Genomic DNA, 19,091 nt, shown 5'->3' on the forward strand with positions numbered 1-19,091 from the left:
GTCGGGACACAGTGCTACTTCTAAGTCGGGGGGGGGGGGGGCGGGAAGGAATGGAGAATCGTTTGGCATCTGGGTTCTGTTTCACTTCTTTGTTATATTAAGCTTCTGTATGACTAACCTTCTCCCACAGTGTTTCCCAAGATGGTATGCCATGGAACGTTGGTCCGTGGCCAATAAGCAGCGTCATGGGAGCAAAAGTGCCCAATGCTCAAGTGTAGGAGATGCCAATGTACACAGACTTCTTTATTATAGAGTTTTCGATGCAGTAAACAGGCAACCTGTGCTCGAGTCCCTATTTACTGCACACCGTGCACAGTATGTGGCACTTGCTAAAGTCATTCGGAAACCCTGTGGGAGCAACTTCTTGAATGGCGCTCTGCAGAGCATCGGTCTGAGAACGCTGGCGTGGAACACAGCTCAGGAGACCCGGGAGTGTCACCCTTCGCTCTGCCACCGGCTAGCTGGGCAGCCTTGGGCAAGCACCTCTAGCTTCCTCATTCTCTGTCTCTTCATCTTCAGAGAGGGGCAAGAATGATCCCACCTCTCAGAGCTGCAGGTGAATGTCGGCCCGGAAGCAAGAACTCTGCAGGGGCCACAGCCAAGCGTAAAGACTGGGCAGGATCTGGTGAAGCTGTGCCCTAGAAAACTGGTGTCCCACCCCCAGGGGCTGTGCCAAACTTGCTCATATACACAAAGAAGCTGCGAGGATATTTACAGCAGCCGTGTAGCCAGGTGTCGTGTAGCGAGATGAAGTGACATTTCAGTAGAGGAGCCGAGATCCAGTGGATACCACCGTCCAAAGGTGCTGCTAGACCACGGGCAGAATTCACCGAGGAGGTTCCCAAGAGACGTCCTCACTCCCTCATCCATGTTCTGGGTATAAAAGGGTTGGGAATTGGAATTTTGAAAAAGTATTTGTAAGGGGGATTTCTTACTGGCCAAGTTGAGCTGTTGATCCCAGACTCCTTTCTCCCAAGAGGGAGGGGTGGGGTTGCTCCTCTCTCACACCAAGCCCCTGGAGCCCTTGGCGTGTGTCCCCAGCCATTGGTAGACTGATGGCTGAAAATCTAAAGGCAGGAGGTGACTCTCATCCAGAAGCCCAGAGAAGGCTGTGTGTGGGAAGAAGTAACCGCCCCCCCCCCTACTGGTGTCAGGGCACGGGAGGCACAGAGAACCCGGGTGGAGTCATCTTGGATCCTGTCCACAGGAACTCCTGGAGGGGTGGAGGGGAAGAAGCTACCACTCGGAACACCTTTACCCAGGTGAGGGGGACCCGGGTGAGACCACCTGCAATGTTGGAGCTCTCTGAGGACCTCTGAAAGCTCCTTGAGGAGGGCCGGTTGAATCACCTGCTCCATCCAGGAGTAGAAATCCTCGTCGTCATAGAAGCGTTTTCCTTTCTCCTCCACACTCGCAGTGGAACGAGGTCAGAACCCGGTTGGGCTGGCAAGCGGGAGGCTGAGAAGCCGGCTGTTTTCTTTTCTTCCACCAGGTGGCGCACCCGAAGCCAGTGGCGGCCTGGGGAGGGGAGGTGGGCTTTAGGTTTAAATCTAGCCTTGAGGATTGCTTTTTTCAGTCTTCATTTCATGGCTGCTCCAGCACCTACTTTGCTCTCAGCCCAAATAACCAAATTTGTTGCTAACTCATCCACATTATGAGCTCCGGCAAATTCTGTGTTCTCCAGCCCTCAACCTCACCCCTCCCTTAGGTTTCCTGAGTGTGGGGTGCTCATGTGACCAAAGATAGCAGGAAAGTGTGTATGCCAACCCCGGGTTCCTGGCCCCACGGTGGCAGGAGCCTGTGTCCTCTTCTTCTTGAGACGCCCGGGAGAGAGTGGAGGGGCTGGAACTCTGCTGCCCATGAACCCGGCTCCTCCCTCCAAGGGGAGCCGAGATTTCTGAGCGAGCGGCTTGCTCCCTGTGTCCCGCCGGTCTGGGTCTCACCTGCCAGCCGAGGTGGGAAAGATCCAGGCTGGGTGACCCAGAAGGGGAGTTTCCCCAGGGGACCAGGGGCAGGGCGTGGGAGGGGCAGGGTGCGGACGGGCTGCGAGCTGGGAGGGGGGGGCAGAAGTGGGTTCTGGAGAAGCGTCCTGAGCTAAGCTGCCCGTGTGGGCTTGAGCCCCGCCCCCAGGCTTGGAGGCGGGCTGTGTGTCCTGTACTTAGTATGGTTGTATGGTGGCCCCGGGCGGTGCCTGGCAGAGAGACGTGGCTGGGTTGACAACTTGAGACATTTGAACGCGGGCTGGGTACCGGACCACAAGCCATCACTGTTCAGTTCGTCAGCCGTGATGGTGTTGCGGCGGTTACAGAAAATAAGCTGCTCTCCTCAAAGTGGCAGCCTCAAGTTATTCACAGGTGAATGATTTGCTGGCCTGGACCTGCTCTGAAAACACTCCTGTCCTCCCCGCCCCCAAAAGCAGGGGACGCAGAGGAATCAAGATTCTCCGAATGTCGGTAACTTTTGAAGCCCCGTGGGAGGCTCTCACTACTTTTGTGGACGTTTGACATTTTCCATAAAGTTCAAAGGGAGCAAACCACCGTGTCAGTAGGAAGAACCGGGAATCCGTTTCTACCTTGTAATAAGTACACGTTTCTTGCTCGTTTACACCAAACAGCTGCCTCCCCAGTTGTGCGATTAGACGGACCCCGTCCGAGGAGGCCAGAGGGACTCAGACGTGGCCCCTTCAACGCGCTTCTCTGCCTTGAAGCTCCCAGGATGGGAGTCTGTCCCAGGTCGCAGAAAAAACGATTAACAGGTAGAACGTGCAACTTTGGGCAGCGGGAGTAGTGGCTCAACAAAGTTGGGGGGTCGGGAAGATGCCTGGGTGGGCCCTCGGGTGGACCATCGCTCTCCCGGCCTTCCTCAAGGCGCTCCTTTGCGGGCCATGGAATCCCCAGCACCCCTGGCTGGGTCAGAGGCCCTCTCCTCGCTCGGCCGGACCAGCCCCTGCAGTCTCGGCCACGGAGGCCTTCTGTGGAGAGCCCCGCGGTGGCACCTGCCGCTGGATTTCTGCTCGGAGCCTGCTGGCCGAACACCTACTTCTGCACTTTGTACTCGGATGTCACAGAGGCCCCTCGCCTCACCGCATCCGTCCCAGGACCGGCTCATTCTCCTCTTTCCAACTCGCAGTGCCCTGTGTGTCTTCGCCAGGGGCGCGGCCATCTGACCACAGAAGAGTCGGGGAGCCGGGTTCACCCCCTGCCCACACGCGACCCTTCACCTGCCGACGTTCCCTGCTAAACCTCCCTCGGACCATCCCTTCGCTTCTCCCCTTCCGCCGCCGCAGCCTGGTCCGCGCCGGCCGCACCTCACCGAGATCAGGGCGACAGCCGTCACCCTCCGCAGCCATGCTGAGCTGATGTGGCCGCGGCCACTGGGAGGAAGAGGCCCGGCATCCGCCTCTGCGTCCGGGGCCTCTTGTCCCAGCGGGGTCTTGGAGGGTCAGGGCCTCGTCGCCCCACAGGGAACAGTGGGGGTACTTGACCACTGCCGGCCCTACTGATGAGTGAACCGGAGAGTGATGAATGCCTACGAGGCTCATACTGGGCTGTTTAAAGAATTCCATTTAGGGGCGCCTGGGTGGCGCAGTCGGTTAAGCGTCCGACTTCAGCCAGGTCACGATCTCGCGGTCCGTGAGTTCGAGCCCCGCGTCGGGCTCTGGGCTGATGGCTCAGAGCCTGGAGCCTGTTTCCGATTCTGTGTCTCCCTCTCTCTCTGCCCCTCCCCCGTTCATGCTGTGTCTCTCTCTGTCCCAAAAATAAATAAACGTTGAAAAAAAAAAAAATCTTCTTTAAAAAAAAAAAAAAAAAGAATTCCATTTAAAATGCATACAAATGTGACGATGGCAGTAATAGGGAATAGTGTATATAAATATCCTTTTTCCGTGACTGAGCCTGGAGAACAACGGACGTGTACAGAAATAAAAGTAGCTCTTCTAGCTCACGATTCAATAATGGGTCCCTTTCCCCTTCCCTGAGCTGGGTATTCCCCTAATTCTGAATGTGGAGATCATCGTTTTTGCCGGTATTACATAACCAAGTAAAATAACGACTAGGTATGGTAAGTCAGCTGAATTAAAAAAAAAAAAAAAGTTTTTATTTATTTATTTATTTTAGCAGTCTCTACCCCCAACGCGGGGCTCGAACGCACAGCCCCGAGATCACGGGTCACGTGCTCCCCCGACTGAGCCAGCCAGGCGACCGCAAGCCGAATTCCCCAAGGGCATCTGATCTGATCACTGGCTTCCACACCATACGCAAACTACGGTGTCATTTGCCAATGACCCAGGTGAGAAAAAAAAAAAATATGTATGTGGAACAGAATATAGTGTGAATCGTATCTAATTTTAAATCTTTTAATTTATATAGTTTCATGGTTATAGGTCGATAAGAAATCCTTTTCAGATTTAATCTCATCATAGAATATATTTGATAAGGATACATACAAACAGATTCATCTTTAATAGACGCTGGTTACTGGTGCCCTGCCCGTCCGCAGCAGGCGGGAGCTGTGATAGAAATGCTTCCAAGTGTTGTGCTTAATCAGCCACTCTGAACAACCAGCACCGTGGAGGTCAGATAATTCCATTCATTTCCTGGCCTAGAACAAGTAGAAATCTTAGCGTTTGTTTTGAAGTCTGTTTATTACTCTTCTATTTTAAAATCTGAGATACATTCCCCAATGTAAACAATAAATTTCAATCTGTCACACAGTCCAAATGGATAAGGCCTTCTTGACAAATGTATGCCATCTGTGTTTTAGTCGTCAGAACGCAATCTTATTTTGTAGCGTGATGAGCCACCCAGGCACAAGAGACGGGAAAAGAAGCTGCCCTTGGTACCTGGTGGAACCTTCCAGAACTTCTCCCCGCTGTGGGTTTATTGTACACTTAAGAGATACCGTTTTGACTTGGTCTACTTGGTCTTAAAATACAAATATACAATGTCCATGAGCATAAAATAGTAAAGCCTAGCCTTCTGTATTTATTAGGAATTGCTATAGTCCTATACAAGTACAATACCGTATCATGCCAATTACTATACAGAGGAAGGTGGCTCAATGTCTTTGCCACTCTCCAGGCCACGTGAGTGGGGAACAGAAGGGTGTGAAGCGGCTGACTGCATCCGGTCAGGCAGACAGTGTGACTGAAACTCTGCAATGCCTATATGCCCCGCTGACATACTTAATTGACCTGGAGCACAATCTGCTTAACACAAGGAGAATACAACCCCTTTCTCATCAGCCTCCCAGAGGGAGGACTGAGCGAACCCTTGGAAAATGTAGCCCAATGAAGTCCTATCTGCCCTGCCTGATCCGGCTGTGCGAATCAGTCACCCACTCCCTTTCACATTCGGTTTATCCTTTTCAGGACCAATTAGCCAACGGCGATCACAATTCGGTACCTCATCGTTTTCATAGATACTTGACTTGGCGAGCTAGATGGTGAAATAGGAAAGCCTATGTACAATATTTTAAAAGGCATTCTGTGACCAGGTTTGAAGGGTTCGTAGAAAAGTTACGAAGGATATGCCAGTCACTTCTGTTGCTGTCGCCGTAATGTAAACCTTGGCATCTTTTTTAATCTTAAATGTGCACTGTTTTGTAGACTGTACAACAGAGGAGAACCGTGAACCACTGATCCGGTGTGACGCTCACTGGTGCGCTAAGCTAAGGTGACTGGTAGAGGGAGTGGTTTTCCTGAGGTTTGTCAGAACTTCTCAAACAAAACAGAAATCACAGTGGCGGGGCGGAGCACGAGTCCGTGCCGGCCCCTGTTCCGCTCCCCGTGGTTCTCGCTGGGACTAAATGACCCGCCATTGCATGATGCTTGTGTCCTTGCCACCCGTGGAGATGAGATGGCTGTCGCCACAGAGGAAGTCGACGTTGGTGACGTGACTGCTGTGTCCACCGTAGATGTGGCTAGGAGCCTGGGGAAGAAGGACACAGAAAGAGCTTAGCGCAGAGCGCACCATGTGCAGTCGGAAGGTGCTAGAATTCCTCCCTCACTCAGCAGCTCTCACCTGTGCACCTGCACAGGAGGGACGCGGAGATAAATGACACGGAGGCCCTCCCTGTACGCCGAGAATCTGGCCTGGCTGGGGGACAGACACAGGCAGATGACTGTTCCGGGCTGGGACATGTTCAGTACCAGGGGGCTGTACCAGGCATGGGGCCAACCCAAGGGAGGGACCCAGCAGGGCCAGGGGTTGAGGGTGAAGGCCGGAGGACGTCAGGTCTGGGAAGGACAAGGAAGGGGGTTCTGGGCACTGGTGTTGGCTCAGCTCAGTAGGGATGGGGCAGGAGCAGGGACAGCCTGGTGAGGGGAGAGGCGTGAGGCCCATGAAGGAAGCCACCGAGGTAGACAAGGCAGCTCGAAGGGCTTCGTGGGTGCGGGTTCTCCCCAGAGAGCAGCGGGGAGCCCGGAAGAGCTCTAGGACAGCGAGATGACAGGGTCACGTCTGCACGTGCGACCGGCAGGTTCCCTCACGGTGCCTTTCTATCAATTATCCATTACCGAACAGCCAGTTCAGGCCAGAACGCACGCGCCCTGAGGGCAGGGTCAGTCCAGAGGACCTTACCCTGAACTGTGAGCAGGGGTAAGAGAAGAGGTGCACTTTGCCGAAATCATCGCCAGTGGACAGGAGTTTTCTCTCGTGGGCCCGACAGACAGCATTGATGTCGGTTCCGTCCGAGCCTTCTGGCCACACTCCTAAAATGAAGACCACAGACAGAGCACCGAAAACTCCAGAAGCACTAGGCCACACTGCACGGGGACTGCCACCGAGCTCTCAAGGAGATAAGATGGCCGAAAGCCCCTGGGTTTCGAAGGCAGGGCCAAAAGAGCGCTTTGACCCGGCTCCTAGCCTGTCCGCGGTCATCTCGCGCCAGACCTCTCCCAGGTCACCCCTCAATGTGTAGTCGGTTCCACCGCACGGGAGCAGCCATGGCGGGCTTTCTGGGCCATCACATCTTTCAGGGGCCCCTTCTTGACCCTACAGCAGAGGCAGTGCCAGAAACTCTGGTTTTGGACCCAGTGCCTTTCCTTTATTCCCAAAGCACCTGAGAGGAAGCCGACTAGTCCTCAGCCTGCAGTTTCCTAACTTTTGTTTTTTCGCGGTAACTCTTTATATGTGACAGTCTCTCCAAAGGACTTTTTAACCCTGCCTGGGCCTTGGTGTCAGCTCTCTGGGGCTGCGGCTTGCCTGGTAGCATCTGGCAGGTGCAGTGTCTGCCTGCCATGGGCCTGGAGCCTGGTCTGGGGCGGGGTAGTGTCTCCTGACCGTCGCTCCGGGAAACGCTTTTGGTCCCAATGACTTTGGATATGAGACAGCTGGATGTGCATCCGTTTCTCAACTGGAGGGTAAACCCGGGGTCCCTAGCACTTATACCAGAGGATGACAAAATGCCAGCTCTAAAGAAATTTGTGCAGTTCTGATCAACTTACTGACTCATGGTCTTACAAAAAGAGATGATAAATACTGTCTTTTCTTTCTTATTCTAAACGGTGGTAATTTACTTGAGATCGTTTATAAATATATTCCGATCTGACCTTTAAAGGAAGTAGGAAATTTCAGTTAAAGAAACGAGACAATATAATAATTCTAACAAATGATAAATACGTGGCTTGAGTGCCATCTGGCCCATCTCCCCAGGAAGTCTGGCACAACCTCGGATGAGAAGATCCTAGAGCATTTATGTCAAGACTAGTTTCATACAATTGAAAAGGGTGAAAACCTATCTTCCCGGTTCTCGCCTGGCCCTTCCCCTGGGAGCCACAGGGCGGGTGTCCTTGCAGGGCTCACGTGGCATCGGAGGGGTCTGACAGAAGTGGGGGCCGTGAGAGTTCACGACTATGAGAGAAATATTCTGCAAGTGGATACATCTTATGTTTGAACTGAACGAAAGCTGTAGAAAACTTACCAAAGACGTGGAACCCCAAAGTGCAGGTGTACGTAGCCCATTCAATGTCTCTCGTGGTTTCCACACTTACGACTTGCTTACAAGCAGAGGGCACCCCTGGAAAAAGCAAATCCAAGTCTGGTGACACCCACACCCAAGTCCCCTCTCCTCCCCTGACCAGGCTGTGCCCTACAGCCGTGCCCCGGCCGCTACAGAGGACTGTGGAGTGCGACCCCTGCCCCTTCCCGGCCCCACGGGAGCTGTGCTCAGAGCGGGAACTGTGCCCAAGCCCTGGGGACTCAGCGGGGCTGAGGGGACAGCACCTCCTACCTCCTTCTCTGGGTCTGTTTCCTGCAGCCTGGTTTCTCTGTCCTTTGACTGTCCCGGGTGCCTCCACCTGCTCACTGCCTCCCCTCCCTGCTCAGGGCCCTGCCTGCTGTCAGGCTCCCCAGCTATCCCCCAACACACACACACACACACACACACACACACACACACACACACACCCCTTCAGCCCTGAGTTAGTGACGGACACCAGTCATACCCAGGCGATTTATTAATTCCTCAAACGGGAACTCAAAGTATGAGACCATGTCTGAGAAGAGAAGATTCTAGACCCCTGACCTGTGTCCCCCCACTTCTGCCCTGTGTCAGGCCGGGCCTCAGAGGGTGGGGAGGGAGGACCGTGCCGCCTGGCCTGTGGGGGGGAGGTGTGGTCCTGGCACATGCTGTTTCCCTCTTTCCTCCACCGCCAGCAGCCCCGCCTGCCCGGTTCCCTCAGCACGTGGACGGCTGTCTCTGAACCAGTGGCTCTCGATGCCTACGGCCTCGTATCTGAACCCAGATTTCCCGTCTACAAAATGGGATAGGCCTGAGAGAGCTGTGGATCACGACAGAACATGTAAGTAAACTTGGGGGCATTTTTTAGCATCACCTAGCGGGGTGGAAACTCCTCATGCCTTCCTCATGCCCTCACGGGCCCTCCTCATGCCCCGTGACGCCCTGTGCTCAGCCCGGAGCTGGGCACACGGCAGGTGCTTGGCAAACATTTGAGGAAGCAGAGCACCGTATGTTACACGTGCTCAGTGAGTGCCGGCCCTTCTCCTCCCTGTTCTCTGGTCCTTCCTGGACACAGACACTGCCAGGAGGGGTGGGGAGAGAGGGAGGAGGGCGCCCCAGCCCCCCCGACCCCCAGGCAGGGGAGACGTCACTGTCTCTGCCTTTTTGGAGGGATGCCTTCACAAGGGTCCCTCTTGCTGTGATGGCTCTGCCCCCTCGCTTCTGCCACAATCGTCCCCCTCAGGCCTCTCCCTCTAGGATTTGGCCTCCTCCTCTTTGGAGCCTTGGGTCTTCTGCTCCACAGGGGCCCGGGTCGGCCCGAGCCCCCGAGTATCTCAGTGGCGGGAAGGACCTTGGAGGTCGTCCTGCCCAACTCCCGTTTTATTGAAAAAGAAACCGAGGCCTGGAGATGATGCTACATGCCCAGGACGTCGGGGAAGTCGTCTCAGAGTGAATGCTGTCTGTGATCTGAACCCAGACACGTCCCGGGGTGCTACTCACAGTAAAGGATTTCATAGTCTCCGGAATTGGACACGAGGAACTGTGAGTTCACAGACCAGTCCAGGTGAGTAATGAAGCTGGAATGACCCTGGGAGAGAGAAAGCAGGGTGCGTGTCACTTGCCTCGGACGTTCCTGGCACTATTGACCCGTGAGGCCCACAGCCGTCTCCACGGAAACGGTGAGAACGCCTACCGAGCACTTGCCAAGGCGAGCGTACTTCCTCCCGTTGTCGCTGACCCCGTAGATGTAGATGCAGTTGTCGTGGGAGCCGATTGCTAAGAAGTTCCCGTCTGCAAAAATACGCAGGTGACATTTCCATTGGTAAAAATAAACTCTCGTCGATGACGAGGGATGATGCTAGTTTGCGTGACAGATTTAGAAAGAAAATAGCCACATCAATGACTCCATTCAGAGAGCAAAGTTTGCTTTTCAGGGAGTCCTGTACCTTGCAAAGCTGTCTTTGGAAAATCTGCTCCTGACCAGATCTCTCCCCTCACGAACCCCATCCCTGCCCCTCCGACACAGAAGGATGAGACTCATTCCCTTGGTGGCCCATAGGGCCCTCCAGGATGTGGCCACCTTGCTCCTCACCATGTGCCAGGCTCTCGGACCTCCGCACACACTGTTCTCACCCACCCCTACCCTGCAGGTGCCTCTTGCCTCACCTCTGCGCGCTGTCCTCCCTCCTACACCCCCTGCCCTGCCTCACCTCTGCCTGGAAGGCCCCTCCCACCTCCCTTCCAGTAGCCACTTTCACCTGGGTCTCTGGCCTCAGGAAGGACTAAGGGATTGGGCTTTGGAGCTTGTGTGGAAACACAGGGAGGAAGGAGTCAATGTAACACGAAAGCAGATCCAGCGCTGGCAGCTGGCAGCTGAACTTGCCACGTGTGAAGGCAGAGGGGGGAGAAATGGAAATACCGGGAAGGAAATGAGGCGTGAGCCACTAACCCAGAGATGGTCAGACTATCCTGAGTGCAGGAACCAGAAGGAAGGGGACAGGAACCGCGTGGTGGGGGGAGGGGAGAACCCTGAGGGCCAGAATGGGGCGTAGAGTAGCGGGGGCTCTGCACACGAGCTTGGGGGCTGTGGACGCACCCCTGCTCTGAGCACCAGTCCCTCCATCTACAAAGCACGGCCCACAGTGCCTTTCTCCAAGCAATTCAGAGGGTTCCCTTGACGGCATTTGTAAAGGTCCTGGAGGTCACCGGCCCATCATAAGGCTTCAATAAAGGCTCCCGCCCCCACCTCCTTCATCAGATTTTCCTTCTCCCAAGATACGGAGTCCTGCAGGGAACGGCACTGCCGGGAGTCCTAGCCCAGGCCAGTGCAAAATAAGGGCGTTGGCAACGCCAAGTCGGCCCGTCCAGAGCAGGAATCCTAATGGAACAGAGTAAACTGGGCCAAGACAGCAGGGGCCTGGAGAAGGGCACGGTCAGCTGCTGACAGTTCTCGAGAAGGCCGGAGAGCCGCATGGGAACCACATCGACTTGACTCCTCCAAGTGACCGGGCCCCGACAATCCTGATGACAGACGCTAAATGCCGATGGCAACGACTACCGAATCCTAAGTGTCCACTACGTACTATTCTAGACTCATCCCACACCCATTTATTTAAACCTCATAAACCCTACCGACAGGTAGACACTAACATTTCCATTTTCGGGAGAGGAAACGGAGGCATTCATAGTAAAGTAACTTGCTCAAGGTGATACAGGTTTATGGAAGCTGGGATTCAAACCCGGGCAGTCAGACTCCAAAGCCCCAGCATTTTGTTGCTAATTCCACTGCCCCTGTGACCCAGCTCAAGGGTAAAGAAAGGCTGAAAGTCTGCCATGTGACGAGTCGGCGTGCTGGCTTGAACATCCCTTGGCAAATGATCTCAAGATAAGAACTATCTACCTTACCATCTGTTAACTCTAAAATAATGAGGTCGCTTTCAGAATGGAACCATTTGTCACACTCTTGGTGGCTCCAGCTCTAGGGTTTTGACCACTCTAAGTGCCTCATGTAAGTGGGATCACACAACATCTGTCTTTTTGTGTCTGCCTTCTTCCACTCAGTGTAACGTCCTCATCTGATTGGAGAAGCAGGTGTCAGAATTTCCTTCTTTAAGAAAATTTTTTTAGGGGCGCCTGGGTGGCGCAGTCGGGTAAGCGTCCGACTTCAGCCAGGTCACGATCTCGTGGTCCGTGAGTTCGAGCCCCGCGTCGGGCTCTGGGCTGATGGCTCAGAGCCTGGAGCCTGTTTCCGATTCTGTGTCTCCCTCTCTCTCTGCCCCTCCCCCGTTCATGCTGTGTCTCTCTCTGTCCCAAAAAAATAAATAAACGTTGAAAAAAAAAATTATAATAAAAAAAATTTTTTTTAAACATTTATGTTATTTTGAGAGAGAGAGACACACAGAATGTGAGTGGGGGAAGGGCAGAAAGAGGGAGACACAGAATCGGAAGCAGGCTCCAGGCTCCAAGCTGTCAGCACAGAGCCCGACGTGGGGCTCGAACTCACTGACTGCAAGATCATGACCTGAGCCGAAGTCGGATGCTTAACCGACTGAGCCACCCAGGTGCCCTAGAATTTCCTTCTTTTTAGAGGCTGGGTAATAGCGGCACCTGGTTAGCTCAGTCAGTTGAGCGTCCAACATTGGCTCAGGTCAAGATCTCATGGTCCGTGGGTTTGAGCCTCGCATTGGGCTCTGTGCTGACAGCTCGGAGCCTGGAGCCTGCTTTGGATTCGGTGTCTCCCTCTCTGCCCCTCCCCTGCTTACTCTCTCTCTCTCTCTCTCTCTCAAAAGTAAATAAATTTTTAAAAAATAATAAAAATAAAGACTGGGTAATATTCTGTCGAATGCTTATACGACATTTTGCTTATCCATCCATCTACTGACGGACACTTTGGTTGCCTCCACAGTTTAGCTACTGTGAGTAATGATGCTATGAACATGGGTGTACGAAGCCATCTTGAGACAAGGGTCACCTGGTTAATGAAGAAACGTTGCCCTGGTCTGGCCTAGGGCCATCATCTTGCCCCACACAGCCTCTACTCAATGACTCCAGAGCCTGAGAAGCAGAATTACTGTAAAAAGGGCTCTCTGATCTCCAGGGGATGGTCATTAGCACAACTGACAAGAAATGCAAATATATTCCCCAAAGGACTGTGCTCGTCTTAGCAAGAGCTGACAGGTATCTGAGGGCTTTTCTAGGACAAGAGGGTATAGATGAGGGCCTTTTCCACTTCACAGACACTCCAAATAACAAGAAAATGATGAGAACCACATAAAACACAGAGAAGGAGGCAGAATATTGGCCAGAGTTAACAGAACGAAATACGATACTTAAAACATCAAGAACGAAAGGCATTCTGAGCTGAGTAAGCTCCTTCTCAACATTGAGAAAAGGTTCCAGGCTGTCTGTTTAGGGTGAGGAGTTACGAACTTTGTTTGGGCGCATGGAAAACACGTCTGGAAGGGGTGCTCTTTCTACAACGTTATTACCTGTAGAGATCAAGGACACAGCCCTACCATGGGGTAGGGACCGCTATCAATCAGCTTATAAAACAGAGGATTCATACAGAGAAGCAGCAGTTCAAAACTGCTGTTTCTCTCTCTCTTTTATTTATTTATTTATTTATTTATTTAATTAAAAAAAATTTTTTTTAACGCTTTATTTATTTTTGAGACAGGGAGACACAGAGCATGAACAGGGGAGGGTCAGAGAGAGGGAGACACAGAATCTGAAACAGGCTCCAGGCTCTGAGCTGTCAACACAGAGCCTGACGTGGGGCTTGAACTCACGGACCGCGAGATCATGACCTGAGCTGAAGTCGGCCGCTTAACCGACTGAGCCACCCAGGCACCCCTCTCTCTCTCTTTTTTAAATGTTTATTTTTGAGAGAGAGAAAGAGAGAACGTGAGTGGGGGAGGGGCAGAGAGAGAGAGAGGGAGACACAGAATCCGAAGCAGGCCCGGGCTCTGAGCTCAGCACAGAGCCCGACGTGGGGCTCGAACCCACAAACCACAAGACCATGACCTGAGCTGAAGCTGGCCGCTTCACCGACTGAGCCCCCCAGGCGTCCCCAAAACTGCTGTTTCCGAGAGTGCTCACAGAGCTGAATATCCTGCATCTCACAGGAAAACATCGCTTCCTAAGACACAAGCATACAACGACAAGGCCTAGAAGCAAAGACCTGCCCAGCATCAATGAGCGCTCCTGGCACCACGCGGTCAGAAGGACTCAGGGGCCAAACCCAAGTGGCTTCCACTGGCCAGTGGCGAATCAACCATTCCACCCATAACTATCACAGGCTGAAACACAGCAAACGCACTTAAGTTCACAACGGCACCCAAACTATCACCAATTGATCACTGTTTTTTTTTTTTTAATAAATATCACTTAGTTTATATTTGAGAGAGAGAGAGAGAGAGAGAGAGAATTCTAAGCAGGCTCTGCACCGTCAGCGCAGAGCCCAACATGGGGCTTGAACTCACCAACCGTGAGATCACAACCTGAACCGAAACCAAGAGTCGGACACTTCACCGACTGAGCCACCCAGGTGCCCCCCCGACTGGTCACTGTTAGAGGGTACAGAGGACAAACTCATTACCTCCGAAATTGGTAAACAAAGCAAAAGAAACCAGGCGTTTACCTTGCCTTTCCTCAATGACTGCTACCATACTGTTGGGTAACAAAAGAGATGATAAGCAGTTTCTCTTTACAGAAATACTGTATCTAATGAATGAACAAGAAAATTGAACACTGGGAAACCACTCACCTGCTGCCCCTTATGGATCTAGGCATTGGACACCAATAGCTGCTAATATCACAGACCGTGAGACGAGCAGACAGGGGTCTCCCGTGGGAGGAAGTCACCGGTACATGTTGAGCCTGAATGGAATCCAGACTCTAGGTCCAAAAATCACGTCAGAGGAGGTACAGGGGACAGAGGAGCACGTTGAACAACACCCATGGGGATGCACTCGGCAAAACCCAGAGTGTGGGAAACGCTACGGGAGAAACGGAGCCCGTTCCTCCAACCAGTCAACAGTGCACCAGGAGAGGGCTAGGGTGAGAGTGGGGTGGGGGAGGGGCACAGAACGAGCACAAGAAACTATGGATTAAAAGGGCCTTCAGAGACATATCAAGCAATTACTGTGTGTGAGCCTTTTTTGGAACCCAATTTAAACCATTAAAAAAAAAAAATCCAATTGAAAATTGGAATACTGGCTGAATAGCTAATGATATGGAGAGGCTGTCGCTAATTTGGGTTGAGGAGGTGACAGTGATCCCGTGTCTGTGCTAAAAATAAGCGGGCAGGACTTCCAGCTGTGGCCTAGTGAGAAGCCTGGCAGATCCTCTCCCCATACGGCAATCATAAAGATGCACAAAACCGACAAAAATAACCATGTCAGGACTCTGGAAATTGACCAAAGACATAAAACCATCTGAGGAGTGTTTATGCTTAAAACACTGCTGAATCTGGGTGGGGGGGTGGGTGCGTGTGGGTGGCTCTGTGGGTGAAGCGTCAGACCTCGGCTCAGGCCATGATCTCGTGGGTCATGGTTTCAAGCCCTGCGTTGGGCTCTGCTGACAGCGCGGAGCCCACTTTGGGTCCTGTTTCCCTCTTTCTCTGCCCCTCCCCCACTAGCTCGCTCTCTCCCTCCCTCTCTCTCAAAAATAAGCAAACACGTATATATAAAAGAAACTGCTGAATTTGGGGTGAGAACGGTATGAGCCTTGCAGTGTGCCTGCCTGGGGCTGGGGCTGTTCTCACCCCTCCAGCTGGGCTGGCTCAGGGGGTCTGGCAGGGCAGAGCTGGCTGTGAGGACCAGGGGCTTTGTTTCTATGGTCAAGCGGCTCACTCCTCATAGAGCCCCGGGTGACACTCACGCCCAGCAACCCCGTCGGCGGAAGTGACGATCTCCAGGGTGGTTGGGCGGAGAGGGCCAAGGGCTCTACCAGCCTGCGGTTACGGTTGTGGCTGGAGCGAGCCTGTTCCCGGTGACGGGAGGCTGCGTGCAGGCGTGTGGCAGGCAGGAGGGGCCCCCAGCTACCCAGACGCTCCTGGCCACACCGAGGCTGCACAGCAGAAGCGAAAGCCGGGCAGACCTGGAAACAGCCCGAATCTGGCCACGTTCGACCTGCCCACACGTCCACTGGCAGAGGATGCCTTCCTGGCTTGGGGTGTCTGAGCACAGCTCTGTCCCATCGTCCATTCAAACTACATGAAGCCAAGTTGCGAGAGCAGGTAAGAGAAATGAACAATTCCACAGTAACAGCTGGAGGTTCCAGTTCCTCCCTCTCAACAAATGACAGAACAATCAGACAGAAAATCAGCAGGGATACAGATGAACTGAACAACACCATCCATTAACTCTGAAGATCATCAACCGCCTTGTCCTAACCGACTTACCTAGGACATTCCGCCCGGGAGTGTGGAATACACGTTCTTTTTCTTTTTCTTTTTAAAAAATGTTTATTTATTTATTATTTTGAGAGAGACAGAGACAGAATGTGAGTGGGTTCGGGGCAGAAAGAGAGGGAGACGCAGAATCCGAAGCAGCTCCAGGCTCTGAGCTGTCAGCACGGAGCCCGATGCGGGGCTCGAACTCACGAGCTGTGAGATCGTGACCTGAGTCGAAGTCGGATGCTCAACCAACTGAGCCATCCAGGCGCCCCTAAATACACATTCTTTTCAAGCATACCTGGGACGTCACCCAGGATAGAGCACATGTTAGGCTATAAAAACAAGCCTCGATGAATTGAAGGTGATTAGAGTCATACGAAATACATTCTACGGCCACCATGAAGTCAAATTAGAGAACAGGAAAAAATATGGGAAATCTCCCAACTATTTGGAAATTAAACAATACACGTCTAAATAACTCACAGGCCAGAGAAGAAATCATTAAGGAAATTAGGAAATATTTTTCACTGAATGGAAATGAAAACACAATGTATCAAAGTTTATGGGATGTGACTGAAGCAGAGCTGATGGGGGAAATTTATAGCTTTAAACACATCTATACCAGAAAGGAAAGGTCTCCAATCAGTAACCTAAGCTTATCTACCTTAAGAAACTAAAAAAGAAGGGCAAACTACATATTAATCAAGCAGAGGAAGGGGAAAAAAATAAAGAACAGGAAAAACAGCGAAAAAAGAAATGTCAATAAAAACAGGAGTTGGTGCTTTGAAAAGATCAACAAAATTGACAGACTGACCAAGAGGAAAAGAGAGGACAGAGATTCCAGAATCCAGAATGAATGAGGAGACCCCACTGCCAACCTCAAGAGAATTAAAAGGATTGTAAGCAAATATTAGGAATGAGTTCGTGCCAACACATTATGACAACTTAGGTGAAACGGACAATCTACCAAAGCCAGCTCAAGAAGTAACAAACATTCGGAAGAGACTTACAACAAGAAACTGGATTAGTAATTAATAACTAAAAATCCTTCCACATCTGGGAAAAGCCCAGATGGTTCACAAAATTCACGTGAATTCTACCAGATATTTAATAAAGAAATAACATTAATCCTTAAGATACGCTTTCAGAAGATAAGCCAGGAAGGAGCATCTCCCAACGTTCTCTGTAAGACAGCAGCACTCTCAGAACCATGCCACACAAAACCATCACGGGAAAAGAGAGACACAGACCAACAGCCCTCATGAACAGAGACGCGAAAATCCTTGACGAATGGAATCCAGCGATATCTAAAAAGGACGATATGCCAAGATCAAGTGGGATTTGTCCCAGGAACGCGAGGTTGGGTCAACATTTGCAAATTAATATAACAGACCATATTAAAAAAATCACCTTGTCATCTTAATAGATGTATTTGACAAAAGAAAAGCATTTGATAAAATCCAGTACCCATTCTTGATAAAAACCTTAAACAAATTAGGAGTAGGAAAGACCTTGCTCATCATGCTAAAGGGCACGTGACATCATATTTCGTGGTGAATGACCGAGAGCTCTTCCCCGAAAACTGGGAGCAAGGCAAGGCTGCATTCTTGCCACTTCTCCAACCACTTCTTGGAGGGTCTGCCTAATGCAATAAAGAAGAAATAATTAAAGGCATCCAGATCGGGAAGGAAGAAGCAAAACGCTCTTTTTTGCAGATGACGTGATCTTGTATGAAGAAAATCCCAAGGATTTTACATATACACGCACAACTACTAAGATTAATAAAGGAGTTTAAAAGGTTGCAGGATTGGGGCGCCTGGGTGGCGCAGTCGGTTAAGCGTCTGACTTCAGCCAGGTCACGATCTCGCGGTCCGTGAGTTCGAGCCCCACGTCAGGCTCTGGGCTGATGGCTCGGAGCCTGGAGCCTGTTTCCGATTCTGTGTCTCCCTCTCTCTCTGCCCCTCCCCCGTTCATGCTCTGTCTCTCTCTGTCCCAAAAAAAATAAATAAACATTGAAAAAAAAAATTTAAAAAAAAAAAAAAAGGTTGCAGGATAGAAGATCCATGTGCAAAAGTCAATTGTATTTCTCTATGCTAGCAACCAACATTCTGAAAATAAAGTTAAGAAAATAATTCCATTCACAATGGCATAGAAATAATACCACTTAGGGGCACCTGGGCGGCTCAGTCAGCTAAGCATCTGACTTTGGCTCAGGTCATGATCTTGTGGTTTGTGAGTCTGAGCCTGCTTCAGATTCTGTGTCTCCCCCTCTCTCTGTCCCTCCCCTGCTCATGTCCTGTCTTTGTCTCTCAGTAAGAAATAAGCGTTAAAAAACAAAAGATATAACACCACTTAGGAATAAACTTAACAAAGGAAGTGTAACTTGTGCACTGAAAATGGAAACAATGCCGAGAAAAAAAGATTTGAATAAACGGACATTCTGTGCTCAAGGATTAAGACTCAGCACTGTCACACCAGCAATTCTCCCCGTACTGATCTACAAATTCAACATAACCCCTATTAATATCCTGGCAGACTTAAAAAAAAATTTTTTTTTTAACGTTTATTTATTTTTGAGACAGAGAGAGACAGAGCATGAACGGTGGAGGGGCAGAGAGAGAGGGAGACACAGAATCGGAAGCAGGCTCCAGGCTCTGAGCCGTCAGCCCAGAGCCCGACGCGGGGCTCGAACTCATGGACCGTGAGATCGTGACCTGAGCTGAAGTCGGACGCTTAACCGACTGAGCCACCCAGGCGCCCCAGTGGCAGACTTTTTAAAGTTAGAAATGGATGAGCTGATTATAAAATTTATATACGAATGGTGAGGACCTATAATGGCCAAAACAACTCTGAAAAGGCACCGCAAAGTTGGAGGAGTTCAACGGCTCAGCTTTAAAACTCACTCTGAACTATGGGGCGCCCAGGGGGCTCAGTCGGTTGGGAGTCCGACTTCGGCTCAGGTCATGATCTCGCGGTTCATGAGTTGGAGCCCCGTGTCGGGCTCTGTGCTGACAGCTCGGAGCCTGGAGCCTGGTTCGGATTCGGTGTCTCCCTCTCTCTCTGTCCCTCCCCTGCTTGCACTGTCTCTCTCTCTCTCTCTGTCTCAAAAATAAATAAACATTAAAAAAAAACAACTCACTCCGAACTGACATTAATTGAGACTGCATAGTACTGGCATGGGATAAACACAGGGTTTTTGACAGGCGTGTGAAGATCATCTGACAGGGGAAGGATT

At 51.4% G+C, this 19,091-nt stretch overlaps 1 protein-coding gene and 1 long non-coding RNA gene across 5 annotated transcripts in view; one reads left to right on the forward strand and one right to left on the reverse strand.

Annotated features, from left to right (window-relative positions):
- The first annotated feature begins 263 nt into the window (after nucleotides 1-263).
- Nucleotides 264-7,478, forward strand: LOC147579711 (uncharacterized). The gene is made up of 3 exons (XR_015252039.1): nucleotides 264-877; nucleotides 1,208-1,262; nucleotides 4,116-7,478. It is a non-coding gene; the product is annotated as an uncharacterized LOC147579711 (long non-coding RNA).
- Nucleotides 4,341-19,091, reverse strand: part of EML1 (EMAP like 1) — a 185,287-nt gene continuing 170,536 nt past the window's right edge. For all 4 annotated transcript variants that reach the window (XM_025919403.2, XM_086708831.1, XM_086708830.1 and 1 more), the window contains 5 exons: nucleotides 9,653-9,750; nucleotides 9,460-9,547; nucleotides 7,921-8,016; nucleotides 6,579-6,709; nucleotides 4,341-5,927 (listed from right to left, as the gene is read on the reverse strand). In XM_025919403.2, coding sequence (XP_025775188.1) covers nucleotides 5,802-5,927; nucleotides 6,579-6,709; nucleotides 7,921-8,016; nucleotides 9,460-9,547; nucleotides 9,653-9,750 — 539 coding nt within the window. In that variant the 3' untranslated portion in view covers nucleotides 4,341-5,801. The remainder of the gene's footprint in view (nucleotides 5,928-6,578; nucleotides 6,710-7,920; nucleotides 8,017-9,459; nucleotides 9,548-9,652; nucleotides 9,751-19,091) is intronic.

This window comes from Puma concolor, chromosome B3, assembly GCF_028749965.1.
Source record: "Puma concolor isolate L17-30 chromosome B3, mPumCon1.1.hap2, whole genome shotgun sequence".
In the NCBI taxonomy this organism is placed as follows: Eukaryota; Metazoa; Chordata; class Mammalia; order Carnivora; family Felidae; genus Puma; species Puma concolor.